The sequence below is a fragment of the Thalassophryne amazonica genome, chromosome 8, assembly GCF_902500255.1.
Source record: "Thalassophryne amazonica chromosome 8, fThaAma1.1, whole genome shotgun sequence".
NCBI lineage: Eukaryota > Metazoa > Chordata > Actinopteri > Batrachoidiformes > Batrachoididae > Thalassophryne > Thalassophryne amazonica.
In genome coordinates, this window is record NC_047110.1 from 64,216,322 (window position 1) to 64,241,491 (window position 25,170).

Here is a 25,170-nt window from a genome sequence, read left to right on the forward strand (position 1 = left end):
AACATGCAGCTCGTCAAGTGGAGTAAAGAAGTGAACAGAGCGAGTGGTGACGTCAGCGGATGGCATCAGAGCACAGCTCGTCTGAAGGATTATAACAAGAAGTTAAATCTGTCAAACATATTTAACAGCGCCACACAAGAAGGAAAGAACACACAACTCTTTTACCAAGCCATGACATTGCAAACATGACAAATAATTACCTTTTTAGATGGCTCCAAATGCTTTCTGCACCTTGTTAGGTGTGCGTGTGTGCGCGAACAGCTCGAGCTAAAGACTCCCCATTTTCAGTGGCCAAATTGCAGGGAAAATGATTAATCGGCCACAAAATAATTTTATATACGCAGTGTCCAGAGCAGAGCACGTGGCAGGCGGTGAAGCAAAGAACAGCGTCCAGCTGAGATCACAGCTGGTGGGATCATCACAACAAGGGGCGTGCAAGTGCATGAGCATGAGTCATGCTCGTGTTAGGGGGCCTTAATTCATGCAAAAGGAGCCTCGACCAAGTACTGAGGGCATGTACTGTACAGTACATAGATATACCTTTCAGTAAGCCAACATTTCTATATTAAAAATCTTTTTTTTTTTAAAACACTGGTCTTATGTAATACTTTAATTTTCTGAGATACTGAATTTTTGGTTTTCATTACCATAAGCCATAATCATGCAAATTAAAAGAAATAAACACTTGAAATATATCACCCTGTGTAATGAATCTATATATAAGTTTCACTTTTTGAAATGAATCACTGAAATAAATTTTCAATGATATTTTAAATCACTGAGAAGTACACATATACGCATATATAAATTAAAAGGATTGTCAAAATAAATGAGATAGTGTTAACCCAAATTTCTTTTAACATCACTAAATTTTTGATGCACAATTAATGCATGCCCCTTCTGTGACTCACAGCCTGCACCACAGTTTGGGACAGCAGGAAGCGATGAAGCAACCTGTGTTTCCCAGCAGACTTCTTTTTCGACTGGACTGATTCCTCAGCGGCTGGACTGAATGGCTCTACTATCTATATTATAATAGCCAAGTGGACTCTGTGTGCGAGTGTGCATGTGTGTGGCTTTGATCACACAAAAACTGGAGAGAGCTGACACTTGCAGTTTGGTATGCTTATGTATTTTGAGTAAAAGATGAATGATGTGAAAAGGGAAAGTTGATAGGACAAGTAGAGATAGTAGAGAAGCTTGAATCTTCGACTGGACTGGGTTGCTTGACGCGAGGACGTTTTGCTTCAAATCGTTTTGCTTCAAAACCCAGTCCAGTCGAAGATTCAAGTTTCTTTACTATGGAAACCACCTGGACAACTGAGAGCCTACACAGAAATATTGATAGGACAAATATTTTTGGAGAAATGAGCAATTTCAGCTAAACAATAAATAATGGATGTGGTGCTGCAATGCACCGTGGGAGTTTGGGGTTTTGAGGTTTTAAATGTTATTGTGGTTTATGTTAGTTTACCAGTGTTGTTGGTGTTATTGATTTATTGTGTTTTTGTAGTTCAATTGGTTTAGTCACTTTAGTCAAATGTTATATCGCTGTTCCCATGAGTGACTTAAATCTCATGTTGGTACCATAAGTTAAAAGTGTAGTTGTTTTTTATGTCTTTCACCAGTCTCCGTTTGTCAAATTAAAAGCGCCTGCTTACTGCAGATTGCACAAAAACAAAACAGCTGTGTGTGTGTGTGCGCGCGCGCAATTTTGATCATGCCAAACTGTGGCGAGCTGAGATTTGTCGTTTGGTATGTTTATGTATGTTGGGTCAAGGATGAATGGTGCCAAATCAAACATTGATACGATTAATATTTTTAGAGAAGCTACATATATAATCCTCTTCAGCCCAGGCAAAATTATAATCTTTATTTATTTTTACACGTTTTACAAACTTCATGTCTTGACAGTAGCAAGGCTCCCATTTTGACTTAAATGGGAATTGGTCAGTAATTCATGCAGATACAGTTTGTCCACAGTAGGTTCTGTGATTAATGATATCTGCACAACTTAATCATCGGTCTTAGTGATAGGGGTAGTGATATCATGTTAGTGATAGGGGATTCTATAATCTGCAAAGTCAGATTACAGACGCAATCTGATGTCAAATGTATTTCTGGGGTCAGAACACCCAACACTGCATCTCATCTTAGGGGGTGCGGACAATGCACAAGGGCAGACAGACAAACACAACACTAGTTATAGCCACATAGTTATTCATGTCAGCGCCAACGATATTAGGATGCAACAATCTGAGGTCACAAAGAGAGAGGACATAGAGAGGACTTGTGACCTTGCCAGAAAAATGTGCTGACATTGAGTAAAAGCCTCGGTTCCCTCCCCTCTCAGGGTAATGACCAGGCATTTAGCAGACTGATATCATTGAACAGGTGCCTGGCACGGTTTTGCAGGCAGCAAGGTTTTAATTTTAGGTTTATTGATAAATAGCTCTCCTTCAGGGGTCGCTGTGGCTTGCTGATGTTGGACAGCCTTCACCCTACTGGGGAAGGTGCCACCATCTCATCTGCGAACATAGATAGAGTTCTATAGGGAGGGTAACATTAGGACACTACAACAGGTCACGGAGCAGGTGATTAGAGAGCCCGCAGGGCCTATTATTAATGTGGGTGTGGAATCCACTACCTTAGTGGGGAAACTAGGGCAGTGTAGTGTAGTTTATGTGCCAGGAAGAGATATTTTTCATGTTGAGACTGTGGCCTTTTTCCACAGACATAGCCATAAAGAGTGTAGAGGGACATGTTTTACAAATTTAGTGCCTGTTACTACACTGAATAACACTAAAACTGAGGGTGCCCATTGGTTGTTTCTACAAAGTCAACTATTCAGTGTCTGCTACCTTCAGCCCGTATGGAATTTCATAAACCCAAACCTAATTCAAGGTATTTTACATATATTACACTCGAACTGCTCACAAATCCAAATAGTCAAAATACCAACCTTAGTGAGGTCCTTAATCTGGGTCTCATTAATATAAGGTCACTGTCCTCAAAATCACTGTTGATAAATGATCTACGAGGTCTGTTAGAAAAGTATCCAACCTTTTTATTTTTTGCAAAAACCTGATGGATTTGAATCACGTGTGCTTGCATGAGCCAACCTTGAACCTTCATGCGCATGCGTGAATTTTTTCATGCCTGTCGATTGCGTCATTTGCTTGCAAGCAGCCTTTGTGTGAGGACGTGTGTAGTCTCTCGTCGGATTTTCATTGCAAGGAAAATGGCGGAACGACTGGAGCAGCGTGACTGCATCAAATTTTGCCAGAAACTGGGTGACAGCCAGGTGGAAACCATTCGGAAGATTCAGACGGCTTTCGGTGACGATGCTTTGGGCTTCACACAGATTAAGGAGTGGTACAACTGGTTTAAAGACGTCCGCCACAACGGTGGAGAGCGAGCCACGCTCCAGTCAGCCATCAACATGCTGAAATGACCAGATCATTTCCAAAGTGAACGCTGTGGTGATGCGGGACTGTCGTGTGACTATCCGAGAAATTGCGGAAGAGGTGGACATCAGCACTTTTTCGGCACATTCCACTGTGACAGAAGATTTGGCCATGAAAAGAGTGGCGGCGAAATTCGTGCCGAACGGCGGAGCAAAAGCAACTCCGTGTTGAAGTCTCACAGCAACCACTTTAGTAATCTCTCTGCATTTCTGTTAATTTACTGCTGGTGAATTAATGACTTAGGTGCAGTTATTTCTAGCTGCCTGATTCTGCTCTTTTTCCTCTATGTCCGAGGCACTAATGAGACCTCTAACGGCTTCCAGTCCTAAACCTCAAAGCATCGGACTGACCCCAGGAAGCCCTACTTTTCCAAGACCTACCTATTCAACCACCTTAAGACCCAAAATGGATTGCTTTTTGGTTTCAATTAAGGACTTTGTTGCGCTTCAGTTTTTTTTGTTTTGGCTTTCTTTGTTTCTTCTGTATCATAAACATAATTTTACAGCTACTCATGAGAGGGAATGAAAATGCCACTGTTTTACCAAGCCATTACAACATATAAATTATAAATAATTACCTTTGAGATGATTCCAAATGCATTCTCCATATCATGAAGCGCAAGAGAAAAGTTGCAGCTGTTGAAAATTCCGGTGCTTCTGGAGCGATGAGAGGTGGCTTCATCAGCCAAGTTCTAAGCACAAATGATTAATCTGCTACAAAATAATTATTTTATATAACGCAGCATCCAGTGGCACAAAGAGCAGCATCCAGCGGAACAAAGTGGGTTGCAATGGCATGACGAATTGTGAGTTGCGTGCAACTGTCAAGGTGCCTTTACTCGTGTGAAGCACCTTGAGGCAGTGCTGTTGTAATTTCATGCTACATAAATAAAATAAATTGAACAACAGTGTGAATGGCAAGCAGAAACAAATTTCCTTCAGTAAAACTGCCCAATCAAGACATTTTTTTTTAATTGAATGTATCAGATTAGTTACCAAAAAAGTGCTTGCATACTGTCTCTGCTTTGTTAGAAGTCTGGTGTCTTTCAAAAGTGTGTGTCAGTCTCTCATTTTCAAGGCATGGAGCGGTCACAAGCTAAAAGCTGCAACAGGCTCAGTGCTGTCATGGAAAAAATTTTAAAAAGACACATAGCTTCAAATACACACCAAGTCTGTTTCTCATGAACAGCGGGTGTGATATTATCTTCCTCCCAGCCCATTACATAGTGATTTTCTCAAAAAAAATTCTATTCAACCTCATCTGTCTTGTTTTTTTTTTTCTTCTTCTTACAAGTGCGTAACCAGAGAGGCAAGTCAAAAGGGACCTGCCCCCCTTGTTAATAGTAAAGGTCTACCTTTGAAGACTACAAACATACATACACATATATTGAGGCAAATAAGTATTTGATCCATTGTCGATTTTGCAAGTTTTCCAACCTACAAAGGATGGAGAGGTCTTTAATTTTTATCGTACATACACTTCAACTGTGAGAGACAGAATCTAAAAAAAAAAAAAAAAAAATCAGAAAATCATATTGTATGATTTTTTTAACAAATTAATTTGCAATAGAAAAATGAGACCTATTTTATTGTTTTATATTTGTATGTGTTGTTTTTATTGTCTATTTATATCATCTGAAGCACTTTGTGACCTTGGTCTGTGAAAAGTGCTATATAAATAAAGCTTACTTACTTAGTAAGAACTAAGTAAGTAACTAAGAACACGTTTGCACACACTGCAGCAGGGTTTTTGTTCCACTCCTCTATACAGTTCTTCTCCAGATCTTTCAGGCTTTCAAGTTTCAGCTCCCTTCAAAGATTTTCCATTGAGTTCTGGAGACTGACTAGGCCACTCCAGAACATTGAAATGCTTCTTACAGAGTCACAGAGTTCGGGCCATGACCAATCTTCAGTGCTCTTACTGAGCGAAGGGGGTTGTTTGCCAAAATCTCATGATGGCGTAGTGTGTTACTAATGTAATCTTTGCGACTGTGGTCCCAGCTCTCTTCAGGTCATTGACCAGGTCCTCCTGTGTAGTTCTGGGCTTTCTCAGAATCATCCTTTCCCCACAGATCTCCATGCAAGATCTTGCATGGAGCCCCAGACTGAGGAAAATTGACAGTCATTTTGTGTTTCTTCCATTTTCTAATAACTATGCCAACAGTTGTTGCCTTCTCACCAAGCTGCTTGCCTATAGTCCTGTAGCCCATGCCAGCTTTCTGCAGGTCTACAATTTTGTCCCTGGTGTCCTTAGAGAGCATTTTGGTCTTGGCCATGGTACAACCCCAATTCCAATGAAGTTGGGACATTGTGTAAAATATAAATAAAAACAGAATACAATGATTTGCAAATCCTCTTCAACCTATATTCAACTGAATACACTACGAAGACAACATATTTAATGTTCAAACTGATCAACTTTATTGTGTTTGAGAAAATATTTGCTCATTTTGAAATGGCTGCAATATGTTTTAAAAAAAGTTGTTTACCACTGTGCATCATTACATCACCTTTCCTTCTAATAACACTCAATAAGCATTTGGGAACTGAGGACACTAATTGTTGAAGCTTTGTAGGTGGAATTCTTTCCCATTCTTGCTTGATGTATGACTTCAGTTGTTCAATAGTCCGTGTCTCGCTTGTCGTATTTTGCGCTTCATAATGTGCCACACATTTTCAAAGGACGACAGGTCAGGACTGCAAGCAGGCCAGTCTAGCACCTGCACTTTTTTTTTTACTACGAAGCCACACTGTTGTGACACGTGTAGAATGCGGCTTGGCATTGTCTTGCTGAAATAAGCAGGGACGTCCCTGAAAAAGACGTTGCTTGGATGGCAGCATGTGTTGCTCCAAAACCTTTCAGCATTGATGGTGCCATCACAGATGTGTAAGTTGCCCACGCCATGGGCACTAACACACCCCCATACCATCACAGATGCTGGCTTTTGAACTTTGCGCTGGTAACAATCTGGATGGTGTCTTTCCTCTTTCGTCCAGAGGACACGACGTCCATGCTTTCCAAAAACAATTTGAAATGTGGACTCATCAGACCACAGCACACTTTTCCACTTTGCATTTGTCCATTTCAAATGAGCTCGGGCCCAGAGAAGCCGGCAACGTTTCTGGATGTTGTTGATGTATGGCTTTGTATGGTAGAGTTTTAACTTGCACAGAACTTTAATCCCAGTGTATGTGTGTCTATATATATATATATATATATATATATATATATATATATAGACACACACACGTTTAATTATTTAGTTATTACGAGTGTCACAGTACACAGAAGTCACAGTTTGGTTCACATTTGTATTTATACATTATGATTCGGTAGGAGTACAATGAGTTAAAAAAGCAACAACAACAAAAAGAGAAAACACAAATGTGTATGGCGAGATTCCTTTTGTGAACAATGATGTGTTTTCATTCACATACGAGATAAATGCGGCACAACGTCAGAGCACAGTCTTCATGCGAATCATCACTTACTCTCCACTGTTGCTATGGGTCATGGAGAACCCGAAATTTTCACACACAGGAGATTTAAAGGAGGCAGGCGGATCAACTAACTCCTGTGTATAAGGAGCATTGTTTTCTTTTTCATTCGACACAGTGTTTGACTCGTGCTAAGCATGGTTCTAAGCTAAGGCTTGCTGTTGCTTAAACTGTTTGGTGTGGATCTTGCATCATGTGAACTTTGGTTCTGCTTTATATTCAACAGTCACATCACACTGCAGAGTCGTACTGTGTATTCTGCATACAGTTTCTGTGAGACAAAACATAGCATGTTCTGTGTGTTAATGTCACTGTGGGCGCACAAAACTGAACCATCTATCACCTGCATAACTTAAGCATCAGTCCTTCAAATATTCAATATGAGATCTGCAATGGACAACAAATCCTACATTATTCTGTACATCACAATAATTAAAATGGATGAGAAAAAACAGCGGAACATAAGTGGCACAGAGTGGAGCTGGATCCTTTAATTAAATGTAAAAAAAAAAAAAAAAAAAATGTGCCAAATAAGAACTCAGTCTATAAATTGTTGTGATGGGGTCGACTGCTACCGCGAGGACATAAATGACATGGCAAAGGTTTGAGACTGAAGTGCTGGCTGCTGCCTGTGTGGGTGAGGCTTAACATAATCAAACTCCAGCCAACTGTAGCATGGCTAATCAGAGGCCCGGTAGACGGGCCATGCATGACAGCCAATTACACAGCAACCAGATCTGCTCCATCACATCCTGCTCACTGCCACAAAGCTCCCTAAGTAGTCTTAACACGAGGGCCAGAACACTGCCCCGCTTTACCAAGAAAAACAATGGGCCACTCTGTGCGACAATAGGCAACACACACACACACACACACACACACACACACACACACACACACACACACACACACACACACACACACACACACACACACACACACACACACACACACACACACACACACACACACACACACACACACACACACACACACACGGTGCCAAGGCATGAATCTTTTAACAGGTGCTTTTTGTTACAATTACACATCTACACCTGTCTTCTGGCAAATAATACATGAGCAGAACAAGAGAAAAATGATATTTCTATGGTGTGCTATGAAATATAAAACTTTTACAAACTCAAAACTTAAAACCATGAACACACAAAACCATCAATAGCTCAATTAACTGATACAGCAACTGTAGCAATATTTACCTGGCAAGTAAAAATAGTTTCATAGCTGTCACTTAATTGTCTTCCTCAATTTCATAACATTCTAATACAAATCGAGACTTGCTTATGGCAGGAAGGCAAATGTAAATTTAAAGATTTCATACCGACACACAGATTGACATGTTTTTTGTTTATTTGCTGCCCATCCAGAATTATTATTTATCAAGGAGATGGATCATTAATATTTAAATTTCATATACATTTGCAAAAAATTTAAAACTTTTCACACTGAAATTTAGACAAACAAACAATCCAAAATTTCTTTCACAGTAAATGTGTTAAAACACGTTAAATTAATTAATACTGAAACAGGTAATTTCATCATTCTATGTTGAGAAAATGAATTAAATTGAGGAACTAAGCCATTCTTTAAAAGTGAAGTTTGAAAGTGCTAAAACATTTCACCATTCCAGTTTTACCGTGTACAAATGTGTGTGGTTATGAACACCCTGCAATTTTGCAAGTTCTCCCACTTACAAATCATGGAGGGGTCTGAAATTTTCATCTTAGCTGCATGTCCACTGTGAGAGATATAATAAAAAAAAAACAAAAAAAAAAAACGGAAATCATAATGTATGATTTTTTAAATAATTTATTTGTATGTTACTGCTGCAAATAAGTATTTGAACACCTACCAACCAGCAAGAATTCTGGCTCACACAGACCTGTTAATTTTTCTTTAAGAAGCCCTCTTATTCTGCAGTCTTTACCTGTATTAATTGCACCTGTTTGAACTTGTTACCTGTATAAAAGACACCTGTTCACACAATCAATCACACTCCAACCTGTCCACCATAGCCAAGACCAAAGAGCTGTCTAAGGACACCAGGGACTAAACTGTAGACCTGCACAAGGCTGGGATGGACTACAGTACAACAGGCAAGCAGCTTGGTAGAAGACAACAACTGTTATGATTATTTATTAGAAAGTGGAAGAAAGACAAGATGACTGTCAGTCTCCCTCGGTCTGGGACTCCATGCAAGATCTCAGTTTTTGGGGTAAGGATGATTCTGAGAAAGCTCAGAACTACACAGGAGGACCTGGTCAATGACCTGAAGAGAGCTGGGAACACAGTCACAAAGATTATATTAGTAACACATGATGCTGTCATGGTTTAAAATCCTGCAGGGCAGCAAGGTCCCCCTGCTCAAGCCAGCACATGTCCAGGCCTGTCTGAAGTTCACCAGTGACCATCTGGATGATCCAGAGGAGGCATGGGAGAAGGTCATGTGGTCAGATGAGACCAGAATAGAGCTTTTTGGAATCAACTCCACTTACCATGTTTAGAGGATGAGAACAACCCCAAGAAAACCATCCCAACCGTGAAGCATGGGGGTGGAAACATCATACTCTGGTGGTGCTCTTCTGCAAAGGGGACAGGACGACTGCACCGTATTGAAGGGAGGATGGATGGGGCCATGTATTGCAAGATTTTGGCAAACAACCTCTTTCCCTCAGTAAGAGCACTGAAGATGGGTCATGGCTGGGTCTTCCAGCATGACAATGACCCCAAACACACAGCCAGGGCAACTAAGGAGGAGCTCCGTAAGAAGCATTTCAAGGTCCTGGAGTGGCCTGGCCAGTCTCCAGACCTGAACTCAATAGAAAATCTTTGGAGGGAGTTGAAACGCCAAACCTGAAAGATTTGGAGATCTGTATGAATGAGTGGACCAAAATCCCTGTTGCAGTGTGTGCAAACCTGGTGAAAAACTACAGGAAATGTTTGACAGGAGATGTTTGCAAACAAAGGCTACTGTACCAAATATTAACACTGATTTTCACAGGTGTTCAAATACTTATTTGCAGCAGTAACATACAAATAAATTATTAAAAAAAATCATACATTGTGATTTCCGGATTTTTTTTTTTTTTTTTTAAGAGTATGTCTCTCACAGTGGACATGCACCTAAGATGAAAATTTCAGACCCCTCCATGATTTCTAAGTGGGAGAACTTGCAAAATCGCAGGGTGTTCAAATACTTATTTTCCTCACTGTATATATATATATATATATATATATATATATATATATATATATATATATATATATATATAGAGAGAGAGAGAGAGAGAGAGAGAGAGAGAGAGAGAGAGAGAGAGAGAGAGAGAGAGAGAGAGAGAGAGAGAGAGAGAGAATTCTTACAATTTCAATTTAATTTCAATTTCATCAGCTTATAAAGCGCCAAATCACAACAAGGCACCTCACACAGTTCGATATAAAATTTTAAATAAATAAGAAAAAATTAAAAATTAAAAACACAAGTAAAAGAATAAAACAAAAAAAGGCCAGAAATATTTAGTTAATAACGCCAAACAAAAATGCAGCCAAATAATTATTAATTTGGATCTCAATAATCATTTCAGTGCATTCTGAGCTCTGCAATTCTGGTGTCTCTCACACAAACAATCATCTGTGGAACAAATGTTATTTTTGTAGTGATATGAGTGCACCACGTGTCAAATAATTCCCTTTTTTCCATCTTACTAGTGGTCACCTGACAGCAGTGAGGCATTAAAACTTCCTGCTCTGCTCCGCCTCAATGCAATCAGAGTTTTCAACAGAAACTGTCAGGAGTCAGAATCTGACATCTACTTACAAATGCTGATTAGTAAAATACAGAAGTTGGACATGAGTTGGAGAACTTCAACTCCAACCCTGCATGTGCACTGCAGTTTTTTGTTGTCCATAAAATGCTCTTTCACCGTTCATGGAGTTTAAAAAGCTGTCAGTAAGTCATTTCCCACCAGAACCAGCTCTGCTAAAGCCAAACTGTCAAGGAAAAAAAAAAAAAAGACAAAAAACTCTGATTTCTAACAAGGGTCTGAGTGATGGTTTGTGGGACAGCAAGTCTGCTGTTCGGCAGTACATGTATGAGGGTTACGAACTGTGTGGCCATGCTTTACCAGGGTGTCGATTTAAACACTGAAGACAAAGTAGGTGCACATGCACTCTGAGCTCTGTCTGTGATGACTGGGGATTCTGATCTTCTCCCAATCTTTTGGTATTCTTTAATATGAAAAATACTACTGTTTTTTCTACAAAAAGTAGCTTTTTTTAAAGCACAAATACAAGACATCAATCAGGGCAACAGATTTTGAATTATGCAAGGAGACACACAGACAATCCCACTGAACCATTTCCAGTACGCTGCTCCCACCCTCGGTGGTAGGGCCACAGCAATGATAAAACAAACATTCGAGTCCATTTCATTTCAGGTTTCAGCTGGTTTACCTGGTTGTCGGGGTGGTTCACAGTAAAGTAGCCCACACAAATGATGACTTCGTGCAAGAGCTCTTCGGCAGAATTCTGGGTACAGTACCAGAGCAGCGAGCTGACAATGTGTCTGAAAGCCAGAGACAGGCCCTCGGCACCTAGGACAAACTGACAGAACAAAGTTCACTAGATTGTGCCACACAAGTGTAAGCACACATTGCCCATCTATGACTGTTACCACAGAGAGCAAAACACAAAAACCTTACATAGAAATACAGTAAAAGTTTGTTTTACTGGCAGGAACACACTTTATATACAAACAGTTCAAGGAGCGTCCTAACATGAAACACCCAAATCCCACTCGGACGGGATACTAACAGCAGTTCACAGACAGTATTTAATAAACATGCCAGTGTGACAGAGCACCGTAAGATCATCACACTTCCAGTGGACATTTGGGTGTGTTTGCATGGTAATGTCTGTAAACACAAAACCCAAGAGTTAAATACTATTTTCATGCCGGATAACCTATGCATGTAGGAAAAACATCCATGTTCACAGCTGTCAAACAGAGCAACACAAACCTCAGAAAAAAAGTTAAGTAAAAACCAAAAAAAATAAAATAAAATAAAATAAAAAATAAATCATATTTGGTTTAAATGCAAAATAATCCCCCCCCACTTATTTTCTGAAGAACACATCTGTTGTGATAGTTAAAATACTGAAAATGCAATATCCTTTTTACTGGCTACTGATGCTGCAGCACAGCTAATTTTTTTATCAGCCATCCCCTGCATTACATGGCTGATACTACGTGGTAATGTGAAACACAAGGTGACTACAAATCTCAGCCTAAAAGAAACATTATTTAAAACGTTCATAAAACTTGGGCAGTAAAATGCTTTCATTTCCAGCTGTTTTGAGTTGCCTAAATGTGGCAGGTCAGGGAGAGGAAGCTGCTTCAAAGTAATTACTGCAAGGCATTAAAATAATTAACAGCATTCTCCCTTGCTCTAAGGCCTTTCAGTTTATGTGGTCACTTAGCACTGCGAATCTGTTGCCCCATCTTCCGTGGTGCAGGTAATGTACGGCCTTGAATACAGAGCTAATCACTTGCGGGCTATCCTAACTGCTGTCTCACTAGGCTCTATTCAACTCCAACAACTGACCTGGGGTCAAAGGGCACCTGTGTTTATGTCCACAGGTCAGCTTTATCCCAAGGAAAAGAACTCGTCTTTTAATTTCACTCAACAAAATAACTGCCATTTATAATCACACATCAATGCAGACATTTATAAACTTTTACATAGCTCTTTCCCCCAGTGTTTGATTAGTTGCCTAATGTCCACGTGCTAGTAATTACCTATGAAGAGGAGAACATGATGTACTGTGTTCTGACATGACGCATATAGAAAGGGACAACATTCACAGTGTGTCATGTGGAAAGGAGTTAAGATCCCTAAATGTATTAATGATTTAAATATAAAACAAAAAAAAAAAACAAAAAAAAAAACAACAACAGAATAAGCATGTTAGTCAATCACATTAAGATATTATTATCCTGGCTCTTCCTTCTTAGGTCTATAAGCCAGGGGTGATTAATGTTGTGCCTTCCCAAAATTAACATGGGGCTGGACATATTCATGTGTTAATGCTCACAAGTGAATTCATAGGTTAACGGCTACATTGTAAACTTCACACTGTGAATGGAATTCTACCAAATGAATCTTGACATCCAGCAACTAAAACACAAAAAAACATTCAAGGCTACACATTCGGGTACAAAACTATATATACTCAACAAAAATATAAACGCAACACTTTTGGTTTTGCTCCCATTTTGTATGAGATGAACTCAAAGATCTAAATCTTTTTCCACATACACAATATCACCATTTCTCTCAAATATTGTTCACAAACCAGTCTAAATCTGTGATAGTGAGCACTTCTCCTTTGCTGAGATAATCCATCCCACCTCACAGGTGTGCCATATCAAGATGCTGATTAGACACCACGATTAGTGCACAGGTGTGCCTTAGACTGCCCACAATAAAAGGACACTCTGAAAGGTGCAGTTTTATCACACAGCACAATGTCACAGATGTCGCAAGATTTGAGGGAGCATGCAGTTGGCATGCTGACAGCAGGAATGTCAACCAGAGCTGTTGCTCGTGTATTGAATGTTCATGTCTCTACCATAAGCCGTCTCCAAAGGCGTTTCAGAGAATTTGGCAGTACATCCAACCAGCCTCACAACCGCAGACCACCTGTAACCACACCAGCCCAGGACCTCCACATCCAGCATGTTCACCTCCAAGATCGTCTGAGACCAGCCACTCAGACAGCTGCTGAAACAATCGGTTTGCATAACCAAAGAATTTCTGCACAAACTGTCAGAAACCGTCTCAGGGAAGCTCATCTGCATGCTCGTCGTCCTCATCGGGGTCTCGACCTGACTCCAGTTCGTCGTCGTAACCGACTTGAGTGGGCAAATGCTCACATTCGCTGGCGTTTGGCACGTTGGAGAGGTGTTCTCTTCACGGATGATGCGAAGGAGATGTGTTGCACTGCATGAGGCAAATGGTGGTCACACCAGATACTGACTGGTATCCCCCCCCCAATAAAACAAAACTGCACCTTTCAGAGTGGCCTTTTATTGTGGGCAGTCTAAGGCACACCTGTGCACTAATCATGGTGTCTAATCAGCATCTTGGTATGGCACACCTGTGAGGTGGGATGGATTATCTCAGCAAAGGAGAAGTGCTCACTATCACAGATTTAGACTGGTTTGTGAACAATATTTGAGGGAAATGGTGATATTGTGTATGTGGAAAAAGTTTTAGATCTATATATATAGTGACGGGAGTGACATGTTTAGCCGCATGTTCTCCCTGAATTGCTGTCTGAGTGGTGTCCAAAAAAATGAGGTGGGCTTCATAGATAATTGGCAAAGCTTCTGGGGAAAACCTGGTCTTGTTAGGAGAGACGGCATCCATCCCACTTTGGATGGAGCACCTCTCATCTCTAGAAATCTGGCCAATTTTATTAAACCCTCCAAATCGTGACTATCTAGGGTTGGGACCAGGAAGCAGAGTTGTAGTCTTACACACCTCTCTGCAGCTTCTCTCCCCCTGCCATCCCCCCAATACCCCATCCCCGTAGAGACGGTGTCTGCTCCCAGACCACCAATAACCAGCAAAAATCTATTTAAGCATAAAAATTCAAAAAGAAAAATAATATAGCACCTTCAACTGCACCACAAACTAAAACAGTTAAATGTGGTTTATTAAACATTAGGTCTCTCTCTAAGTCCCTGTTAGTAAATGATATAATAATTGATCAACATATTGATTTATTCTGCCTTACAGAAACCTGGTTACAGCAGGATGAATATGTTAGTTTAAATGAGTCAACACCCCCGAGTCACACTAACTGTCAAAATACTCGAAGCACGGGTCGAGGAGGAGGAGTAGCAGCAATCTTCCACCCCAGCTTGTTAATTAATAAAAGACCCAGACAGAGCTTTAATTCATTTGAAAGCTTGACTCTTAGTCTTGTCCATCCAAATTGGAAGTCTCAAAAACCAGTTTTATTTCTTATTATCTATCGTCCACCTGGTCGTTACTGTGAGTTTCTTTGTGATTTTTCAGACCTTTTGTCTGACTTAGTGCTTAGCTCAGATAACTATAGTGGATGATTTTAACATCCAAACAGATGCTGAGAATGACAGCCTCAACACTGCATTTAATCTATTATTAGACTCAGTTGGCTTCGCTCAAAATGTAAATGAGCCCACCCACCACCTTAGCCACACTTTAGATCTTGTTCTGACATATGGCATAGAACTTGAAGACTTAACAGTATTCCCTGAAAACCCCTTTTTGTCTGATCATTTCTTAAAAACATTTACATTTACTTTAATGGACTACCCAGCAGTGGGGAATAAGTATCATTACAGTAGAAGTCTTTCTGAAAGCGCTGTAACTAGGTTTATGGATATGATTCCTTCTTTGTTATGTTCTTCAATGCCATATACCAACACAGTGCAGAGTAGCTACCTAAACTCTGTGAATGAGATAGATTATCTTGTCAATAGCTTTACATCCTCATTGAGCACAACTTTGGATGCTGTAGCTCCTCTGAAAAAGAGAGCCTTAAATCAGAAGTGCCTGACTCCGTGGTTTAACCCACCAACTTGCAGCTTAAAGCAGATAACCCGTAAGTTGGAGAGGAAATGGCGTCTCACTAATTTAGAAGATCTTCATTTAGCCTGGAAAAAGAGTCTGTTGCTCTATAAAAAAGCCCTCCGTAAAGCTAGGACATCTTACTATTCATCACTAATTGAAGAAAATAAGAACAACCCCAGGTTTCTTTTCAGCACTGTAGCCAGGCTGACAAAGAGTCAGAGCTCTATTGAGCCGAGTATTCCTTTAACTTTAACTAGTAATGAATTCATGACTTTCTTTGCAAATAAAATTGTAACTATTAGAGAAAAAATTATTCATAACCATCCCAAAGACATATCTTTATGTTCGATTGCTTTCAGTAATGCTGGTATTTGGTTAGACTCTTTCTCTCCGATTGTTCTGTCTGAGTTACTTTCATTAGTCACTTCCTCCAAACCATCAACATGTCTATTAGACCCCCATTCCTACCAGGCTGCTCAAGGAAGCCCTACCGTTAATTAATACTTCGATCTTAAATATGATCAATCTATCTTTATTAGTTGGCTATGTACCACAGGCTTTTAAGGTGGCAGTAATTAAACCATTACTTAAAAAGCCATCACTTGACCCAGCTATCTTAGCTAATTATAGGCCAATCTCCAACCTTCCTTTTCTCTCAAAAATTCTTGAAAGGGTAGTTGTAAAACAGCTAACTGATCATCTGCAGAGGAATGGTCTATTTGAAGAGTTTCAGTCAGGTTTCAGAATTCATCATAGTACAGAAACAGCATTAGTGAAGGTTACAAATGATCTTCTTATGGCCTCAGACAATGGACTCATCTCTGTGCTCGTCCTGTTAGACCTCAGTGCAGCTTTTGATACTGTTGACCATAAAATTTTATTACAGAGATCAGAGCATGCCATAGGTATTAAAGGCACTGCACTGCAGTGGTTTGAATCATATTTATCTAATAGTGTTGTGAAAGTGTAGTGACACGGACCCACAACAGGGGGCGCAAATGAACGGTCAATAGATGAGCCAAAAATTAACAATTTAATGTTGTGAAGGAACACAACGAACATACAGACAATCTCAGAATATGATTACAGTCAATCCACAAAGGTGACGTGTGGGCAGGCTCGAGGATAGAAGACGTCTGTCCTGAGAAGAGCCGGAACCACACGATTTCCGCCGCCACCGAACCTGGTGAATACTGGAGCCGCCAAGTCCCGAATTCCCAGGTGATCACCGTCCCCGACTGTCGGATCTGGTACTGCTGGCGAGAACAAAGACAGTCAAGTGTGGGTGTGTGTACACCCAGTAACAACAGCGGTGGGAATGCCACCTCCACCTCTCACTCAATATGTAGCAGAGTACCGCAGTGATTCCTCAGGGGAAAAGAGTGCAGTCCAGCACTCAATCAGCTCCCGCAGACAGAGGATAACAGGTACTCCTGCAAAGACTCACAATATACAGATTGATGTGTAAAACACAAACGGCTGAGTATATTACCTCCAATGAAGTACGATATCTCGGCAACGAGGTGGAGATGACGTCTGGTCTTTATGTAGTGAGATGATGTTGAGTAGATGGGTGACAGCTGTCAAGAGATAATGAGTGACAGCTGTCACCCCCGGCTGTGTCCGTGGTGGCAGCGCCCTCTCGTGCCTGAAGCCCGCACTTCAGGCAGGGCACCCACTGGTGGTGGGCCAGCAGTACCTCCTCTTCTGGCGGCCCACACACAACAAATAGATTACAATTTGTTCATGTAAATGGGGAGTCTTCTTCACGGACTAAGGTTAATTATGGAGTTCCACAAGGTTCTGTGCTAGGACCGATTTTATTCACTTTATACATGCTTCCCTTAGGCAGTATTATTAGAAAGCATTGCTTAAATTTTCATTGTTACGCAGATGATACCCAGCTTTATCTATCCATGAAGCCAGAGGACACACACCAATTAGTTAAACTGCAGGAATGTCTTTCAGACATAAAGACATGATTGACCTCTAATTTCCCGCTTTAATATTCAGATAAAACTGAAGTTATTGTACTTGGTCCTACAAATCTTAGAAACATGGTGTCTAACCAGATCCTTACTCTGGATGGCATTACCCTGACCTCCAGTAATACTGTGAGAAATCTTGGAGTCATTTTTGATCAGGATATGTCCTTCAATGCGCATATTAAGCAAATATGTAGGACTACTTTTTTGCATTTGCGCAATATCTCTAAAATTAGAAAGGTCTTGTCTCAGAGTGATGCTGAAAAGCTAATTCATGCATTTATTTCTTCTAGGCTGCACTATTGTAACTCATTATTATCAGGTTGTCCTAAAAGTTCCCTGAAAAGCCTTCAGTTAATTCAAAATGCTGCAGCTAGAGTACTGACAGGGACTAGAAGGAAAGAGCATATTTCACCCATATTGGCTTCTCTTCATTGGCTCCCTGTTAATTCCAGAATAGAATTTAAAATTCTTCTTCTTACTTATAAGGTTTTGAATAATCAGGTCCCATCTTATCTTAGGGACCTCACAGTACCATATCACCCCAATAGAGCGCTTCGCTCTCAGACTGCAGGCTTACTTGTAGTTCCTAGGGTTTGTAAGAGTAGAATGGGAGGCAGAGCCTTCAGCTTTCAGGCTCCTCTCCTGTGGAACCAGCTCCCAATTCGGATTAGGGAGACAGACACCCTCTCTACTTTTAAGATTAAGCTTAAAACTTTCCTTTTTGAAAAAGCTTATAGTTAGGGCTGGATCAGGTGACCCTGAACCATCCCTTAGTTATGCTGCTATAGACTTAGACTACTGGGGGGTTCCCATGATGCACCCAGTGTTTCTTTTTATTCACCTCTTTTTGCTCTGTATGCACCACTCTGGTTTTAATCATTGGTGATTGATCTCTGCTCTCTTCCACAGCATGTCTTTTTACTGATTCTCTCCCCTCAGCCCCAACCAGTCCCAGCAGAAGACTGCCCCTCCCTGAGCCTGGTTCTGCTGGAGGTTTCTTCCTGTTAAAAGGGAGTTTTCCTTCTCACTGTCGCCAAGTGCTTGCTCATAGGGGGTTGTTTTGACCGTTGGGGTTTTCTGTAATTATTGTATGGCTTTTGCCTTACAATATAAAGCGCCTTGGGGCGACTGATCAAAATTTTTTCAGAAACTATGAGGGACATTAAAGTGGACACCATTCGAGAAATTCAGATGGTTTTTGGTGAAAATTTTATGGTCTTCAAAGAGATTACGGAGTGTTACTGTCGCTTTAAGGACGGCCCAGAGCGACTGGTGGTGCGCCGCGCTCTGAAGCCACCAGACAGGCTGAGTGACCATTTCATTTCTAAACGGATGGCTGTATGGATCCGTGACCATCGTGTGCAATTTCTCTGGTGCCGCATGGCGCAAAGCAACGCTGTGAAGAAGCCTCACAGGACATGTTCTGGCATGTCCAGCCACATCCACAATTTCTCGGATAATCACTCGATGGAAAAACCACCGACAGCTGTCTGAACGTCATCTCAAAGCCGTCCTGTGAGACCAAAACGGAGGTGGTTTTGTCTCACTCCAGTAGCAAATCCATCGTGATGCGCGAAGCCTCCGCTCGGCTTTCCATGACAAAATCTCTTGTTAAAAGTGAAATCTGCCGGAAAATCGTTGATGTCCAGCTCTTGTGATAACCAGAGAAATTGCACACGATGGTCACGGATCCATACAGCCATCCGTTTAGAAATGAAATGGTCGCTCAGCCTGTCGATGGCGGCTTCGGAGCGCGGCGCACCACCAGTCGCTCTGGGCCGTCCTTAAAGCGACAGTAACACTCCGTAATCTCTTTGAAGACCATAAAATTTTCACCAAAAACCATCTGAATTTCTCGAATGGTGTCCACTTTGATGTCCGTCACAGTTTCTGAAAAAATTTTGATCAAGCAAAGCGGCAGTCTCTGAGCCATTCCTAAACAATGAAAAAAACGACGAGAGGGGTGGACCACTCCTCACTCAAAGCCTGCTCACAGGCGAATGACGCAACCAACAGGCGTGAAAAAACTCATGCATGCGCACGAAGGTTCAAGCTTGGCTGACGCAATCACACGTGATTTAAATCCATATGGTTTTTGAAAAAAATAATAAGGTCGGCTAATTTTCTAATAGACCTCGTATATATATATATATATATATATATATATATATATATATATATATATATATATATATATATATATACATACACACACACACACACACACACACACACACACACACACACACACACACACACACACAGCATCCGGAAAGTGCTTAACTTTTCCAAATTTTGTTGTTACAGCCTAATTCCAAAATGGAGAAAATTAATTTCCCCTCTCAAATTCTACTCACAACAACCCATAATGACAACATGAAAAAAAAAATTTCACAAAATTTTTTTCACTTTTTTTTTCCACACTCTTTACTCAAAGATGCATTATTTATGCATCTTTGGTAGCAATTACAGCCTCAAGTCTTCTTGAATATGATGCCACAAGCTTGGCACACCTATCTTTGGGCAGTTTTGCCCATTCCTCTTTGTAGTACCTCTCAAGCTCCATCAGGTTGGATGAAGAGCTTGGGTGCACAGCCATTTTCAGATCTCTCAGAAATGTTCAATCGGATTCAAATCTGGGCTCTGGCTGGGCCACTCAAGGACATTCACAGAGTTGTCCTGAAGCCACTCCTTGGATATCATGGCTGTGTGATTAAGGTCATTGTTCTGCTGAAAGATGAACCGTCACTGCAGTCTGAGATTAATAGCACTGTGGAACATGCTTTCATCCAGGACGTGACCACCATGCTTCATTGTAGGGATGGTGCCTGGTTTTCTCCAAACATGACACCTGGCATTCACGCCAAAGAGTTTAATCTTTGTCTCATCAGACCACAGAAATTTGTTTCTTATGGCCTAAGAGTCCTTCAAGTGCCTTTTGGCAAACTCCAGGTGGGCTGCCATGTGCCTTTTACTAAGGAGTGGCTTATGCCTGGCCACTCTACCACACAGGCCTGATTGGTGGACTGCTGCAGAGATTGTTGTCCTCCTGGAAGATTCTCCTCTCTCTGCAGAGGAATGCTAGAGCTCTGACAGAGTGACCATTGGGTTCTTGGTCACCTCCCTGACTAAGACCTTTCTCCCCGGTTGTTCAGTTCAGATGGGCAACCAGCTCTAGGAACAGTCCTGGTGGATCCGAACTTCTTCCATTTACAGATGATGGAAGACACTGTGCTCACTGGAACTTTAAAACAGCAAAAATGTTTCTGTACCCTTCCCCAGATTTGTGCCTCGAGACAATCCTGTCTTGGAGGTCTGCATTCCTTTGACTATCAGATTGGTTTGTGCTCTGACATGCACTGTCAACTGTGGGACCTTATATGTAGACAGGTGTGTGTCTTTTCAAATCATGTCCAATCAACTGAATTTACCCCAGGTGCACTCCAATTAAGCTGTAAAAACATCTCAACGATGATCAGTAGAAAAAGGATGCACCTGAGCTTAATTTTGAGCTTCACAGCAAAGGCTGTGAATGCTTATGTATGTGTGATTTTTTTTAGTTTTTATTTTAAATAAATCTGCAAAAATCTAAACCACATTGTCATTATGGGCTATACTGTGTGTGGAATTTTGAGAAAAAAATGTCATCCATGCCATTACAATGGCGATCCATTGTAATTTCAACCATCAATTGAATCAATGCACACTGAATGAATCCATGCACTCGCATCGCGCACATTTGCATCTAGATTCCGATTCGTATCGATTAATCTCCTCATGCCTAGTACACACACACACACACACACACACACACACACACACACACACACACACACACACACACACACACACACACACACACACACACACACACACACACACACAGGGTAAAATAAGTAATGAGCACATCATTATTTTTCTCAGTAAATAGATTTTTAAAGGTGCTATTGACGTAAATTTTCACCAGATGTCGGTAGCAACCCAAGCAATCCATCGATGCAAAGAAACCAAAACAAATAAGCACAGAAATTAAGCTATGTGTAATAAAATAGAATGACAAAGGGAAAAATTATTGAACACATTTCCTGAAATTTATTTAATACTTTGAACAAAAGCCTTTGTTGTTAATGACAGCTTCAAGACACCTCCTGTATGGAGAAACTAGTTGCATGCATTGTGTCATGTGTGATTTTGGCCCATTCTTCCACACAGTCTTCATATCTTGAAGGTTCTGTGGACGTCTTCAATGAACACCGATCTTTAGTTCTTTCTACAGAGTTTTTGTTGGAATCAAGTCAGGGGATTGGCTGGACCATTCTAGCAGGTTTATTTTCATTCTCTGAAACCAACTGAGAATTTCCTTGGCTGTGAGTTTGGGATCACTGGTTTGCTGAAATGTCTACCCTCGTTTAATTTTGATCATCCTGGCAGATTTTTTTTTTTTTTTTTTTTTTAAATCAAGAATGCCTCGGTACATTTTTCCATTCATCCTTCCTTTAATTGAAGTTTGAAGTTTATTAGAATATGAAGTTTGCTCATGCCGGATGCTGAAGAACAACCCCACATCACGATGTTCCAAACTCCAAACTTCACTGTTGGTATGGTGTTTTGGGGCTTATGTGCAGTGCCATTTATGGTGAGAATTATGGCATCTAAAGAGTTCGCTTTTAGGTTCGCTACTGTTGGCAACCACCATTTTGTGCTGGATATTTCTTGTGGTTTTGCTGTCGTTGGACGACCTTTCCCCTTTCCTTTTGGCAGGAGCAGCGTTTTTCGCCCTCCTGGGGCTGCGACAGCTTTTATTCGCCATTACCGGTGATGGCAGCATGTTCGTCCCCTCTCCCGGTATTGCGTGGGTATACGGACAGAGCGACCTGGGTCCTTTTGTTGTTTAGTTTTTGCTATTACCGGTGATGGCAGCATGAGCGCCCCTTCTCCCGGTTTTGGGTCTATTTGTATTTATAGCTGATGGCGTTGGCTTCCTTTTGTTGTTTCATTTTTGCTATTACCGGTGACAGCGGAATGAGCGCCCCTTCTCCTGGTTTTTGGCCTATCTGTGTTTATAGCTGCCGGTGTTGGCCTCCTTTTGTTGTTTCGTTTTTGTTACTACTGGTGACGGCAGCGTGAGGGCCCCCTCTCCCGGTTTTGAGCCTGTCTACGTTGATGGCTGACTGTGTTAGCCTTTTCTTTTGTTTTTTGGCCTGCATTTTGTCACAGCTAATAGAGTTGGTCTCCAGTTTAGTTATTACTGGTGACGGCAGCGTTCGCACCCCCTCTCCCGGTGCTGGCGTACGTTCTGAAGACTGCTAGCCGTGTGGATTCGCCTGTTGTGCGGTTGGGCTTATAGACAGCTCCCACTGCTGTGCTGTTTGTGGGCTCGCACTCCGAGTAGATGACGGTCATGACCTGTGCCCAGCTTGTCTCAAGATTGACCACATGACGGAGGCACTGTCAGACCATCCATGTATGAACTGCAGTTACATGCCTCGTGCTGTGAGAGTGGCTCGGCTGGCACAATTGTGCCCTCATCAAGAGGCCGACCAGCTCCCGCCTTCGGTGCGGGTGACTGTGCCCAGGCGTTCAAAGAGTCAGAGTGAGGTCACTGCTACCGCGGCTCCTCCTAAGAAGAAGCGGGTCGCAGCCAATCTAGGCCTTGCCACAAGGGTAGAGCAGCTGTCTGTTGAACTGGCTGAGATAAAGTCATTGTTTCAAGCCCGGCAGCTGAAAGCTCCCTTGCCTGGGACAGAGGCTTCTCCACCTGTGCCTGAGAAGGCAGTGGAGGAGGATGTGTTGCCTCTCGCTGCCTCGACCTCTCATTTTGTGGCGGAAGCAGAGTCTCGGTCGTCTCTTGCTTCTAACATGGGTTCGTTCGGCTCCTCTCAAAGTGTTGTCAGTGAGTCCAGCAATGTCACTGTGCAGGATGTTATGTGTAGGGCCCTAACTCTGCTGCAGTTGGATATTCCAGTGGCAGTGCGCCCACTGCCTTTTCTGATTCCTCATCGGTGGACTATTTGAAGGAATTCCACGCACATTAGTGGGATCCTCGCGCCTTCTCATGTCTCTCGGCGAACGGTTGGGCGTTGGCCTCTATGCATGAGTCCGCCAGGGCCAGTTTGGACCACATGTCAGCGGTTGACCCGGTGGTGGCCTCACTGGTTGTGTCTCTGGAGGAGGCTCTATGCAGCGAGGCTTGGTCCCCACGGACTCAGTGCCGTGTGACAGACGACCTCCTTTGCAGGGCTTATAATGCAGGAGCGCGTGCTGGACAGTTGGGTAATTCCCTGGCGCACCTCCTGTTTGCAGTTTCTGCATCTCTGCAGGATACTGGTGCTGCGGCAGGTGTGGTAGGATTTAGTGATACTGCGTTGCAGGCTTTTGCCCTGATGTCAAGGGAGCTTGGCCAGGTTATGTCTTTCCTTGTTCAGGATCGTTGGCAGATTTGGCTGGCGCAGTCTACCCTGACTGAGGCATGTCGGAGGACCCTCCGTGGTGTTCCCATGGAGCCAGGTGTGCTGTTTGACCCGGCTGCCCTGGAGGCACTGGAGTGGTCGATCCAGGCGCAGCAGACTAGGCAGCGCCTCAACAGATGCAGTATTCAACGTGTTCGTCTGTTGGCCATGATGTGCAGCCACCCCTGCCTCGATACCGCTCTGAGGGTTATCAGCGGGGCTCACAGCGGCGGCCGGTGGGTGGTTTTCGTGAGCCAGTCCGCCACACCACCAGGCAGACCCGTGGTTCGGATGGTGGCCGCCAACCCCCCAGGGCTCCTAGGGGAGGTGAGGCCACCGGGCCAGCAGTCGGATGGTTTTCCCATCAGCAGCTTGACTACTGGGCTGCTCACACTGTGGATCCGTGGGTGGTTGCTACTTTGACCCATGGCTACAGGTTGCAATTCTGAGGCCGGCCACAAATCTCGGACCGGATCAAGGTGCCTTTGATTTCCAACCCTGTGAAAGCTAAAGCACGAGACCAGGAGCTCTGTGCCCTCTTGGCCAAGGGTGCTATTGAGGAGGTGGATCCTCTACAGCAACCCAGAGGCTACTATTCCACATATTTCCTCATTCCGAGAAAGACTGGCGGGTGTCGTCCCATTTTAGATCTGCGGGGCCTCAATCGTTATTTGAAGGTGCTGCCATTTCACATGTTGACCACAGCGGAGGCCCTTCAAACTGTGGCAGGGGGGTGTGGTTTACGTCAATAGATCTGACCAATGTCTATTTTTATGTGCCTATTGCGGCAGACCACCGCCGCTTTCTGAGGTTTGCCTATTGGGGTCGTCATTGGCAGTTTTGGGTACTCCCGTTTGGCCTCTCCCTTTCTCCGAGAGTGTTTACTCGGTGTGTAAAGGCAGCTCTTGCCCCACTGCAAGTATGTGGGATGGAGATTCTGCCGTATCTCGATGACTGGCTTCTGTGTGCCCCGTCTCGAGTGCGTGCATCTCGGGATACGCATCGTCTGAAACGAGTATCCGGCTCAACCCTAATATTTACTGAGAAAAATGGTGATGGGTTTAATACTTATTTTACCTGAACACACACACACACACACACATATACATATATACACATACATACATACACAT

At 42.3% G+C, this 25,170-nt stretch overlaps 1 protein-coding gene across 3 annotated transcripts in view; it reads right to left on the minus strand.

Annotated features, from left to right (window-relative positions):
- The window catches only part of scaper (S-phase cyclin A-associated protein in the ER), a 234,050-nt gene that overhangs the window by 14,571 nt on the left and 194,309 nt on the right, over positions 1–25,170 (minus strand). For all 3 annotated transcript variants that reach the window (XM_034176502.1, XM_034176504.1, XM_034176503.1), the window contains one exon: positions 11,432–11,581. In XM_034176502.1, coding sequence (XP_034032393.1) covers positions 11,432–11,581 — 150 coding nt within the window. The remainder of the gene's footprint in view (positions 1–11,431; positions 11,582–25,170) is intronic.